The following is a 12,207-nucleotide window of genomic DNA, read 5'->3' on the forward strand; positions in this document are numbered from 1 at the left end:
GAGCAGAAGACCGGGGTCCCACTATGATTTCCCCTGTCCACTTCACGCCACCGTATAAGGGGATATGATATTAGATGATCAAGTTAAATGATAAAAATATTATAAGTTGCATCTATTTTATTCAAAAAATTTGTTATGTTTTGGTTCACGTCTCTACTGAGAAACGATAACATTTACTTTTTAAATCAAAGCAAATGTAACTATCATATATAATTATTTGACTAGGACGACGCTGCCTTGAGGAAGAAAAAAAAAAACGTAAGTTTAGAAGTAAGTTAATTATATTCATGGAGTCCTGCACTCAACTAGTTTCGTTAGGCTGTAGCATTTCTTCTTATTTTATAATTCATTGCATCAAAAAAATAAAGGAAAAATATGTGTAAGACATAAACTGTATCATTTCATAGACATAAATTGTGAAATTTACTAAAAAAAATAAAGGTGTAAGATTCATATCTCTTTATATCTATGAAATAACATAATTTGTGTTATTTAAATGACATTTTTTTTTCCAAAAAATTAATGAGTTATATTCTTTACATATTATGTGAAAGAAATCGAATTCCTAAACATAAAATTTCTTCTATTATACGTGATCGCACTTGTGATATTGTCTCTTTCTGATGTAGTCTAAGAAAATAATTTTCCAAAAAAAATATGTTAAGAATCTTTCTTTTATTTACTTGTCTTTTCGAGGGTTTTATATTTGTAAAGAAAGGAAAATATTTCTTGAGTCAATAAAGATAAAATTATCATAAGATTAAAAAAATTATAGCGATAAAAATTAATAAAACTCTGTAATATACTAAAATTACAAAAATACTTTAATTTTTATCTAAAAATTATTCATTTTAGACTCAACAAAAATAACTTATCTCTACTAAGTAATTTTCCTTGCAAAGAATCATATAATTACATAACAAAAAAATCTTTAAAACACATATTTCCATTTCTTTCGTGAATTTATGAAATAACTTTGAATTTTGACCCGTCAATCATTTTCCCTTGCTCTTATGAATTTAGAATCTCGCACGCAATAACCAATTATCCCGCTTGCTTTAATAAATTGCAATGTAATTTGTCATTTTCTTGCGCTCTCAACCACAATGGCGAAAGAGCTTTTGCAGCTTCCTCTGCTGCTTCTTCTTCCCCAACAACGGTGTCGTTTTGCAGTTCCTCTGCCAATGTCGAAGCTCTGACTCTCAGATTTGTCTCTTCCCTCTTCCTTTTGAATCCCTTCTCTCCGCTGAACTTGTTCTTACACTGTCTCAGGTGTGTTGCCTTTTTTTTTTTTTTTTTTCTTTCAAATGTTTTATTTCGTTTCTTAGATTTTTCCTATTTTTTGTTTTCTCTCCATTTTCTGCGGTTACTTCCATTTTACTATTTCCTTCTCCTGTACTTCGCTTCGCGAAATTCGTAGTCTGTAACCGCTTTTCTCACTCTGCATATTTCGCCAATGTTAGATTTTTCACAAGAAACATAGGTGAGGAAGCAAATCTTAGAACTCTCTCAGTCCCTCTACAATTTATATTTCTCTCTGTTTCTCGCTAATAAGTTAATGTAATCGATTGCTGCTTCTTTCCTATAGTGCACAGCATTACGATGCTGTATGCTGTATTGTAATGAGCATTGCTAAACCCGCTTTTTGACTATGCATTTATAACATGTAAATAAAAATAAAATGTTGATTGCCGATTATGTTGGGAAATTCGTTCCCTCAAACTCCAATGTCAAGCGGGAAATTCGTTCCCTCAAACTCCAATGTCAAGCGGGTCCAGGGAAAGTCCGTGGCGGGGGTCACCACCAATGAGCTAAGGCTACACCAACCTAGCAAGTGGATCTGACACCATGTCTCAACCCAAAACCTTAAGGCATTGGGTTCATGAGTCCTTTCACTTATATACTCTTCACTTAGCTCATTACCAACCAACGTGGGACTCATCACACTTGGATATCTCAACAATCTCCCCCTCAAGTGTGAAACCCACCATTGGTATGCTCTCCCTCAACCGAGTACCCGAAGCGCAAAGTACTCGATTCGCCTCCTAGCCAATCACTAGGCTAGCTCGAGCCCAATCCGGCTCTGATACCACTGTTGGGAAATTCGTTCCCTCAAACTCCAATGTCAAGCGGGTCCAGGGAAAGCCCGTGGCGGGGGCCACCACCAATGAGCTAAGGCTACACCAACCGTAGCAAGTGGATCTGACACCATGTCTCAACCCAAAACCTTAAGGCATTGGGTTCATGAGTCCTTTCACTTATATACTCTTCACTTAGCTCATTACCAACCAACGTGGGACTCATCACACTTGGATATCTCAACAGATTACTGTTTGTTGGTTTCTTTGTGGTGCGTAATCAGCATTGCGTTGCATTATGGTTTTCTGCTTTCTTGAGAAGGGAGAAAGAGAAAAGTTTGACTTACACGCATATGCAATTTTTGAGTAACCTCGTTGATACTTGATAGTGTAGTCTTCCTTATCGATCATTTTAGTTGCATTCCTTCTGATGCATCACTACATTTCAAAAATTGTCTTTTTAACTTAGAGCTTCGAGTTATGGTTTATTATTTTACCTTTTCCCCCTTTCTAATCTGTTTGAAAGGATCTAACATGCTTGATTTAGTCTGTACTTTGTACTCAGCAGAGGGAAATCTCTTACTTATTGATGACATGGAGCAGTATGAAATACTTGAGCAAATTGGAAAAGGTGCTTTTGGTTCTGCCCTTCTTGTGAAGCATAAGCATGAGAAGAAAAAGTGAGAATTTAAACCTACATTACCTTTTTCTTTTCTTTTCTTTTTTCTCTTAATGTCTGTATCTATTCATTTGTTCCTTTTAACTTCGTCTTGTGAATTATATAGATATGTGCTTAAGAAGATTCGCCTTGCCCGCCAAACTGAGCGCTCTCGTAGATCCGCACACCTGGAGGTTTGTGCTTAGTTGTGTTTTAACAAGTGAACTAAATGAACATCTTGTGTTGTTTTCTTTTTTCTAAAATCTCCCTTTCTTTGCTTGGGTTCTGCTGCATGGTTCCTGCCTTCCTGGTGCATTTTGTTTGTGTTCTAGATGAATTTCATTTGTTAACAGGCCAAGAGAAGTTTCAAACCTCAATATGAAATAAAATGGATTCAGGCTGTAAATTTAACAACCTCTGATGACTCAAAATTTTGTGGATATGATTCAGGATGTTTTTCATTTCTTTTTTTTCTTTTTTTTTCTTTTGGTCTGTGTAGATGGAGCTCATCTCCAAATTAAGAAATCCTTTTATTGTGGAGTATAAAGATTCATGGGTTGAAAAGGTATGGTGCTTCTTGACTTCTACTTCTCTTTACCTCCTCAGTTAAGCTTTCCCTAATAAGCTTTTTTTGGAAGTTGCTATTAGAGTTATCTACATTTGTATCATAAAATATTTCAAGAATTTTTAACTCTTGAACTTGGTCTTATGCTATGCTAACCCTGAATATATTTTTTCTTTGGTTTCATTTGCCGTAATAACTGATAACAATAGACTAGTGTCAACTTTGATGGGTAAGTATGTATCTTCAATGAATATTTAAAGTAATGGTGACTAACAGTAACAGACTAAGTCATATAGCATTGTTACTAGTTAAGATTTAAAAGTTCATTTTCTTTCCAGATTATTGCTTCGGCTATTTCCTTCTATTATTACAGTTTTTCTTTATTGCTGATTGGTGGTGGATGCCATATTGACTAATCACAACTGCTTCATGCTGGTATATTTTGATGTCTTCCTTCTCAGGGTTGCTATGTGTGCATTATCATAGGTTATTGTGAGGGTGGAGATATGTAAGTTTCCTTTGACAAATTTTTACTAGCTTATAATTTATGTTTCAATATTCTTTCACTTTGTTATTTTTATAATTGGCTCATTGATGTTTTTTTAAATGCATTATTGATGTAACACAGGGCGGAAGCTATAAAGAAAGCTCACGGTGTTATGTTTTCTGAGGAGGTTATATCTGATTTTTTTTTCCTTACAGAAATTATAATTTTTCTTTATACATTTATTTTCCTTTGAACAATAACATTCATCTTTAAAATAAATGAGATAATATCTAAATTTGGACATTTAAAATCTGATTGGGTCGTTTGTTTGCAGAAACTGTGTAAGTGGCTTGTTCAACTTCTTATGGCACTTGATTACTTGCACATGAACCATATTCTTCATCGTGATGTTAAGGTTAGCAGCGGAGTCCTCTTTGTTCCTAGGGACACTTTTTCTATCTAAATTCTGTTCAGCCATATACTAATGAGAAAATCATATGATTCTATCAGTGCTCAAATATATTCTTGACAAAAGATCATGACATGGTTCTTGGTAAGATATATTCTATCGTTCCTTTAAATAAAATACAGATGGCTAAAATTTTGCTCACTAGTGATCAATGATGAATCAGGTGATTTTGGACTTGCCAAAATGTTGACTTCAGATGATCTTACTTCCTCTGTAAGAAATACTTCTTCTATGAATTGAGTTTACATTCCTGATTATAACTTTTGTACAGTAATCATGTACAAGAGTTGATGTCTTGTAATTTAGGTTGTGGGAACTCCTAGCTATATGTGCCCTGAGCTCCTTGCTGATATACCTTATGGTTCTAAATCAGATATTTGGTCCTTGGGTTAGTACTCATGCATTATGGTTATTTTTCCTTGATGATTTTTTTATTATCTGGCTGATTATGTATTCTTGATCTCTGAAATTGGTTACTCAGGATGCTGTATATATGAAATGACCTCGCATAAGCCTGCATTCAAAGCATTTGTGAGTCTTCTTTTTTAATTAGGGGGTTTCTTTGTCTCTATCTCATCTTCGTGGAAAAATATTTAACACCTTCATCACTGCTGTCATATTACCAATTTTCAGTTTGTTATCAATCAGATGCTGATGATTGCATATCAATTTGACTATCATTACATTACCTTATTTGCACATGTATTTGTGTTCTGTGGACTATCAATCTGGTCAAATCCTATAAATTTACTATCTCCGTATCTGCGTTAGCATTTGATATATTTTGAACTTCTGCCAATTTTTTACTATGATTTTCACAATTGATTATCAGCAGCACTCATTTAGCAGCATGGTTATACTTATTTTGTCTCTCAGACTTGAAAACTACTCGCATTTACTGCTTTTCATATCTTTTCTGCAAACTTAGCTTTATGAAGTTGTATGATTATCTTTCAATTTCTTTGAACAGGATATACAATCACTGATTAACAAGATTAATAAGTCTGTAGTGGCTCCGCTGCCAACAAAATATTCTGCTGCATTGTAAGTCCTTCTTCTTTTCTTCATATATTTACTTGGGCCATTATTGCCAGTTACTAATTGCATTGTCATGTCTTAACACTTAAAAAAGATGTCCTTAGCTAACATCTATAGATAAGCCCAAGGTCATTGAAAGTGAGGTTTCTTGTAAATTTATAGTAATCAATTAGTTATGAACTGTAAGATTGATCTAATCATATTTGTTTTCCCTCTTGACAGTCGAGGTCTTGTTAAAAGCATGCTGCGGAAAAATCCAGAGCTTAGGCCTAGTGTATGTATAAGAACTCTCCTCTGACCTGAATAATTCAATGCAATGTGCCGGTGCTGCATCTAGTACCATGTCTATATTGCTTTGTGATTGAATTAACTGTAGGATAGATATATCATACAAGCATGCAATTCAAATATTCTTATTTGCTTCACCAAATTGTGTTTCCTCAACATTGCTGGGATTATGCCAACCTTGGATTTAACAGGAGGATTTGCTTTCTGCTTATCCTATTGGGATTTGGAACTCTAAAGTGATGGTTGCACTTTAAAGACTAAGTGCAGTGGTAATCATGGATGAGGAAATCAAGGGAATACATTTTCTCATATCCATGATCTGTTATCCTTGTGATTTATAAAATTTTAAACCGTTAATTTTATCATCAACCGTTATCAATCCTGCATTTTATTCGTTAAGGTGTATTCCTTACTTTAGAGGATCTAAATCCATCCTTTTGGAGATGGGTTGGGTTGGTGATGGATTCCACATTAAATGTTATGGAGATTTTTCATTTCTATATTAACAAGAATTCTACCTATTCTCCTTTCATAAAACAAATCTTCCATGGTGCAAAAGAATGATTCTGATTTCTTCATTGAATCAATAAGAAACAGGGCACTAAATGGGAAATCTATCTAACTAAATGAGTAGAGAAGAAGTACATAAACACTTGTAATATTTTAAAGAAGTCTGCTGAAATTTAATAAACTTTGCAACAAGCATTTCTACATTATCTGAAGCATATTTACTTTGTTTGGGTAGATTTAATGATGTCTGGTTGACAGAGAAATTGGAAAACTATTATTTGTGTCCTTAAACGTTTCAAGTTCCGCGACAAAGATTATGAAGTGATGTTGGTTGTGAAGGTGTCTTCTGTAACCATGCTTTCTTTCTTACATTGTTTCATGTGCTTTTGGAGGCAGGCTGCAGAGCTACTTGGGCACCCACATCTTCAACCTCATGTTCTTAAGATCCATCTCAAAATCAATAGCCCCAGGCGAAATACGTTGTCAGGTCATAGTCCAGAATCCAACTGCATGAAGAAAACTAGATTTTTGAAGCAAGATGATCCTGTTTCTATCCCTGGGGATAAATGGTATTCTTTCAGCAATGATCGGACTTTAAATCCTAGTGTATCTGGAGCAGACCAAGATTCTCTATGCTCTACCCTAGAAATAAATTGTACTCCTGATCATTTGAATCAAAGATTAGCTGAACTGTGTGTTGGAGATAGCCATGAAGTGAAGTCAATCCATAAGCCAGTTGTTTCCAAAACTCCTAGTATTGCCAAGACTCCTAGTCCTAGACCCACTTCATCAAAAGCTTCTGCCACCCCCAAGAAATCAATGGAATCCTCAAAAAATCATAACGCGGTAAGGCAAGCTGGAGTCAATCATGTTTCAATGTTTGACACATCGTATATCATGAAACAAACTCAAGCATGTCACCTTTGTGAAGTGGGTAGTTTCACAATGAATTACTGTTTCACGTGTAATGGTATTGTTCAATTAAGAATTTTAGATGTCTGACTTTTTAAAGTTCATGGTTGCAGCTTCCTGTTTCACGCAATACCAAACAAACTGTCCATACGATTCGCAGAGCATCATTGCCGTTGCCAAGAAGTAGTGCCGTTCGGCAGCCTCCTCGCAGGCCCAGTATTGGTTTTCTTGGCCATTTAAATTCGCCCAATATTTCAGTTAACACACCCCGTATTGATAAGATAGCAGAATTCCCATTAGCATCATATGAAGATCAATTTCTTCCCATCAATAGACCTTCACCAACATCTGCGAAGGGTTCCTCAGGCTCCCCTCCTTGTGGCGATGATTCAACTTTGATAGACAAATGCACAGTTGAGGTATGTGACAGAGCCTACATCAAACCTAGTCGTACTGATGCCTGGCGGGGAATCAAGCGCAGCATGTTCAAGGAAAATGAAGAGGACAAAAGTGACTCATCTGATCAACATGCTACTGCTGGAGCATCTAGCCACAACTCTTCAGACTTGCGCCGCCGGCAGTTTGATACTTCATCATTCCAACAAAGGGCTGAAGCTTTAGAAGGATTGCTTGAATTTAGTGCGAGATTACTGCAGCAGGAAAGGTATGGAGAACTTGGTGTTTTGTTAAAACCGTTTGGGCCCGGGAAGGCTTCCCCAAGGGAAACTGCTATTTGGTTGAGCAAGAGTTTCAAAGAGAACACTTTCAATCGGGAACAATCCGCTTAAAGTGCTGCAATATCTTACGTAGTCATGTTTGTAGAGTTCGGTGTTTCTTTCTTTTCACACGGTAACATTTAAACAGCTGATTTTTGTAGGTGACATCTTTTTTTCATTTACCCCACTTCATTTTCACTTTACTGAGTAATGATAACTCAAGCTTTTAATCTGATGAATGAGGAAATCTTTTCATGACAAGATAGCATTAGCTGTTTGACCACAGGAAGTAATTAAACTAATAAATTTAGTAACAATGTCAAAAAATTTCTTTTACTACATGGCAGTCGACTGCTTCTGTGTTAATGCTTGTGTTATCCGTCTGGCTTGCTACCATACACCTCGCTTCTGCTACTAGTTTTTGGTGGGATAGGTGATGAAATAGCGTTGCTCAAAATAAAAAATGCCACAAGCATTGTGAAGTATGATAATAGATGACTTAAGCATTAATGTTCAAAATTGAATTGTTTGCTTGTTCTGTAACTTAGCAAGAGAATTCAGTAGTAGGAATCGCTAGTAACCGTGCTGCTTCCAAAGGAATCGCGTTTGCTGTCCTTCGTTGACCCATGAAGGTTAGTAACCCAATGGTCCAGGCTTCCAGGATCGAAGCGTAACGAGTTTGAGAACAGATTTTTCCTTGGAGCATTCAACGGAGATCCTACAGACTTGTTTTTGTGCCTCGTTCGTTGTCTTGGTTCACTCTGAGACCTTGATTTTGCCCTTGAAGATTCAGTCTTGTTCATATAATTTGGCGACCATGATTGACGGTGAGGCACTGGGTGGCGCTGAGAATCTGATAAGGCCACTGCTGTTTGGTTGAATTCATACATGGCCCCGTAATTTCCTGAGCTATTTGGTGCTGTGATTAAAGCATTCTCGTATTGATTTTCTCGTTTTGAAACTGATGGACGTTTTGAATATAATGTCATGGAATCATGCTCTCTGCTCTTAACATATGAACCATCTAGAGGGCCACTTCTACTTTTCAATACCTCCAACATTTCTTCCAGACTCATATCCTTTGAATCCTATACATAATAACCATATTACAGACATTAGCTTCTCATTGCAGCACAACAGAACATGTAACTGAGAATTAGCCAAAAACTTTATTGGGATGAATTTTGGATAGGATTTATATCTAAGTTGAATATAATGGTTTTATTACTTGAATAATCATACTATGCCAATCTTCAGATGATAACATTGGGAATATTTTTGCAAAGGCTTACTTTATTTTCTGTTATGAGACCTTTGAAGCGTAGAACTTCTCCGCGTTGGGGAGGCTGATTTCGGAGGAGATTTGCTTCCTCTACCATCTGAATTCTGTGAATTCGAGCTCTAACTTGTATGGCCATCAACGCATGCATGCCACGCAGGGTAGCAGTTGCTTGTTTCCTTACAAGGTGACCCCTCACTAGCGCCTGTATCTTGACTAATCCTCTCAAAGCATGCAATGCTTTCTTGGCCTGAAAATTTGCATGTAGAACCACTAGGGTTAGCCTAGTGGTGTGGGGTGTGTGTTTTAAGAGTGTGTGTAGTGTAGGGTGTTGTGTTCAATTCCTTGTAACCTCAAAAAAAAAAAAAAATATTTGCATGTAGCGAGTTCATCAAGCCTATTCCAAATGTCTGAGTCTATGAATAGGATGTAATAAAAACTATTAAATTTATGAAAAGAGATGTCTAGCAAGATGTGACCATAAAAAACTTGATGAGTATAGAGAGAGAGAGAGAGAGAGAGATTTATACCAAATATGAGCGAAAGGCAGCCTGAATCTTTGTAGCAGCTGTGTTTTCAAATTCAGTGTCTTCAGAAACCTTTGTCAGTGCTGTTGGAAGACACTTTGGAGTCTGAGTTTTCAACAAGGCTTTTATTTGCAGTTTTGCAGATTCATCTGAGTCAAAAGATCTGGAAAATTTATGCCGAGTTACCTTGCTTGTTATTCTTCCACCTGTTAGTTTTCCGAAGCTCCATCTGCGCTTCACTTTGGGACTCACCATTTGACCACTCATATTCTCGGGGCAGAATGTATCAATCTTCTTGAATTTCTCTTCCTTTCTCCCTAGAAGAAAGTTTCTAATCCATTTCCCTGCCTTTCCCATTTCTTTTTCTGTTAATAATGGAACCTGGCAACTAAACAAGTCAGAAAGTCAGAGAGGTTTCTATTTGCCTCAAATATCCAGAAACAAAATTAGATACACGTAAGAGAGCAAATATTCTTTTTTTTCATGTGTTAGTTTTAATCTTGTTACATATGTATTATATATGGTTATATACTGCACTCTTCAACTTGTTCAGGATGCTCTTTCTGGGTTCTTGTGCTGGTATTTAACTATTTAGTACTGGCTTTGGCCTGCAAAGCTTCCCCTGATAAAGCCACTTGCCACCCTCGTGGAGTTTCCTAAATATAATTCTGGAAGCATTACACTTCAACATTGCCTCAGCTTGATTGTCAAGAGCTGTAAATTTTTCTTACTATAGTTCAGTAATTTTTAGGTGACCAAGCTGTTAAAATTAAAAGATGTTTCTTATCAGGGTCTACTAGCTTATTGGAATCAAAGTTATCAAACGTGGATTGTAGCATGTCGCGGCCAACCCTAAAAAATGCTATAGCGGGTTGCGGTTGCGAAAATAGCGAAATAGATATATGACAAAAAAAAAAGACAGAGATAGCAGAAGTGACCAAGAGAGACGCAGATAGACTAAAAAACCCTTAAAAAAATTTGTTACGTTTAAATTTAGAACAAAATTGATATTTTGCCTTATGATAACAATATGGTCGTGATTTGGCTTCAAATTTGATCTCAATAGCAGTTATTATGTTCCAGTGCGACGCAGCGCAGTTTCTTGCAGTACCGCAACGTCCGTATGGCGCAGCTCGCTGCACTATTGCGGCGCAATTAACTATGATTGGAATAAATTCAAATAATCAATGACAATGCCTCTCTGTAGAAATAAGAAGGTAGAAACATCATTGTTATATAACCTTTTTAGTTCCTCTGAAGTCTGAAGCTTAATCCGAGATCCAAGGGCCACACATGGCTTGCACGCAAGTGCTAAGGCTACACGGGTTTAAGATGATAACATTCTTTATTCTATCAATGGTCCATATTATTAGATGAATAAGAGAAAGATGTTCGAACGTGGTATTAAATTGTTTACTTCAACTCAGTATCTCCATCTAGAATTTAATGTTGAACATAAATAAATTAACGCGAATTACTTAAATATGTGTTTTGACTTTGATCTTATAGTTATTCTGTTGTACTCTTTTGGGTTTGGCTTTGATTTAGTCAAGGATGTGAAGCGTTAGCTACCCCGAAAGTAGAAGATTCCAAGAGCCTTTCACATCAACCGATTAAAAGAAATAGTGTTAATATTTAATTATTATAACTTCTTGATGAAGAAAGAGAGACGATAGAAAAAAAGGGTAAAAAATTGTGCACTTGATTCGTTATCTCTGTTGTCCTGTTTATGTCTATGTTTCCTTGTTCTCGTTCTCTATCTCGACTAATTCTTGTACCATTGCAATTAAAAAATGAAAGGTCTTTTGCCTACTTTTCACTCTTCTAGATGACAAATGTTTGAATCCTGGGGCAGCAGGATAAGAAATTTGGTCATAAAAATAGTAGTTTTTGGCAATTTTCCTTCTTATAAATTAGTAAATTACGTCAGCGTTTTTTTTTTTTTTTTTGAATTGATAAAATTACACAATAATTATATTCTTCATATCGCCTTAGACAATTTTTTTTTAAGTTTTAAGAATTCCACTTATTAATATGTTTTTAGTAATGAAAGAAGCACCCTTATTCTCATGTTCTATTTCATAGTGTCTTTAACTATTTTTATCTTTGAAAATCACACTTACTCTTTTTACTGTGTATTTTGCGTTTGTACAGAAATGATAAATGCGTTTCAAAATAAAAAAACTAAAATAAAATAACAACTTTATTAGATAAAAGTTTAAAAGGTAAGAGAAGTTTAAATGTGTTTGTACAGAAATGATGCCAATTTAATTTTATTAGATTTTAAGAGATGAATTGCAATTTACCCAATTCGATAGTAATGCTTGTTCTAACGTTGAATAAATATTGCAGTAAATAATATATGTTTGCTCCAGTAAACAAGTAAAATGGTGGGTCTCCGTTAGGGAATTTTTTTTGCTTTTCTTTGACGATGAACGGCGCATCGATAGCATCAAAGGTTTGCTGTCCGTAACGGAAATATTTAATATGATTCAGGTTTGCTGTTCTTTGGATCCAAACAAATGAAAATTAAATATTTTCTGACTTATTTATACGAAGGAGAGAGAAATGTTCTTTTTTTCTCTAAGTGTTAGCTACTCAATGAAAGGAGTAGCTGTGCCAGACTACTACAAACGCTATCCTCCGTTAGATGGTAAAAAAAGAAAGAAAATATTTAAAA

At 35.6% G+C, this 12,207-nt stretch overlaps 2 protein-coding genes across 2 annotated transcripts; one reads left to right on the forward strand and one right to left on the reverse strand.

Annotated features, from left to right (window-relative positions):
• Positions 1-1,081: 1,081 nt before the first annotated feature.
• On the forward strand, positions 1,082-7,923 carry LOC133286921 (serine/threonine-protein kinase Nek2-like). Its single transcript, XM_061484424.1, has 15 exons — positions 1,082-1,272; positions 2,626-2,758; positions 2,864-2,930; positions 3,236-3,301; positions 3,763-3,809; positions 3,930-3,975; positions 4,123-4,203; positions 4,299-4,341; positions 4,421-4,470; positions 4,564-4,645; positions 4,739-4,788; positions 5,228-5,301; positions 5,518-5,569; positions 6,490-6,939; positions 7,119-7,923. The coding sequence occupies exons 2-15, from the start codon at positions 2,673-2,675 to the stop codon at positions 7,791-7,793; spliced, it is 1,869 nt and encodes a 622-aa protein (XP_061340408.1). The 5' UTR covers positions 1,082-1,272; positions 2,626-2,672; the 3' UTR covers positions 7,794-7,923.
• A 355-nt stretch (positions 7,924-8,278) lies between these two features.
• On the reverse strand, positions 8,279-9,884 carry LOC133286906 (protein IQ-DOMAIN 19-like). The gene is made up of 3 exons (XM_061484404.1): positions 9,531-9,884; positions 9,014-9,250; positions 8,279-8,809 (listed from the first exon to the last, which is right to left on the reverse strand). The coding sequence occupies exons 1-3, from the start codon at positions 9,882-9,884 to the stop codon at positions 8,279-8,281; spliced, it is 1,122 nt and encodes a 373-aa protein (XP_061340388.1).
• Positions 9,885-12,207: the final 2,323 nt, after the last annotated feature.

Source organism: Gastrolobium bilobum, unplaced genomic scaffold, assembly GCF_033153095.1.
Source record: "Gastrolobium bilobum isolate Gb01-03AN ecotype WA unplaced genomic scaffold, APGP_CSIRO_Gbil_v1 utg3810, whole genome shotgun sequence".
Classification (NCBI taxonomy): domain Eukaryota; kingdom Viridiplantae; phylum Streptophyta; class Magnoliopsida; order Fabales; family Fabaceae; genus Gastrolobium; species Gastrolobium bilobum.

Coding starts and splice junctions, on each gene's coding strand:
- LOC133286921 (XM_061484424.1), top strand. CDS start 2,673: ATGGAGCAGTATGAAATACTTGAGCAAATTGGAAAAGGTGCTTTTGGT. Junction 4,471..4,563: donor CAGATGATCTTACTTCCTCT/GTAAGAAATACT, acceptor CTTGTAATTTAG/GTTGTGGGAACTCCTAGCTA. Junction 4,646..4,738: donor ATCAGATATTTGGTCCTTGG/GTTAGTACTCAT, acceptor TTGGTTACTCAG/GATGCTGTATATATGAAATG.
- LOC133286906 (XM_061484404.1), bottom strand. CDS start 9,884: ATGGGAAAGGCAGGGAAATGGATTAGAAACTTTCTTCTAGGGAGAAAG. Junction 9,251..9,530: donor CTGCCTTTCGCTCATATTTG/GTATAAATCTCT, acceptor GCAAATTTTCAG/GCCAAGAAAGCATTGCATGC. Junction 8,810..9,013: donor GTCTCATAACAGAAAATAAA/GTAAGCCTTTGC, acceptor TATTATGTATAG/GATTCAAAGGATATGAGTCT.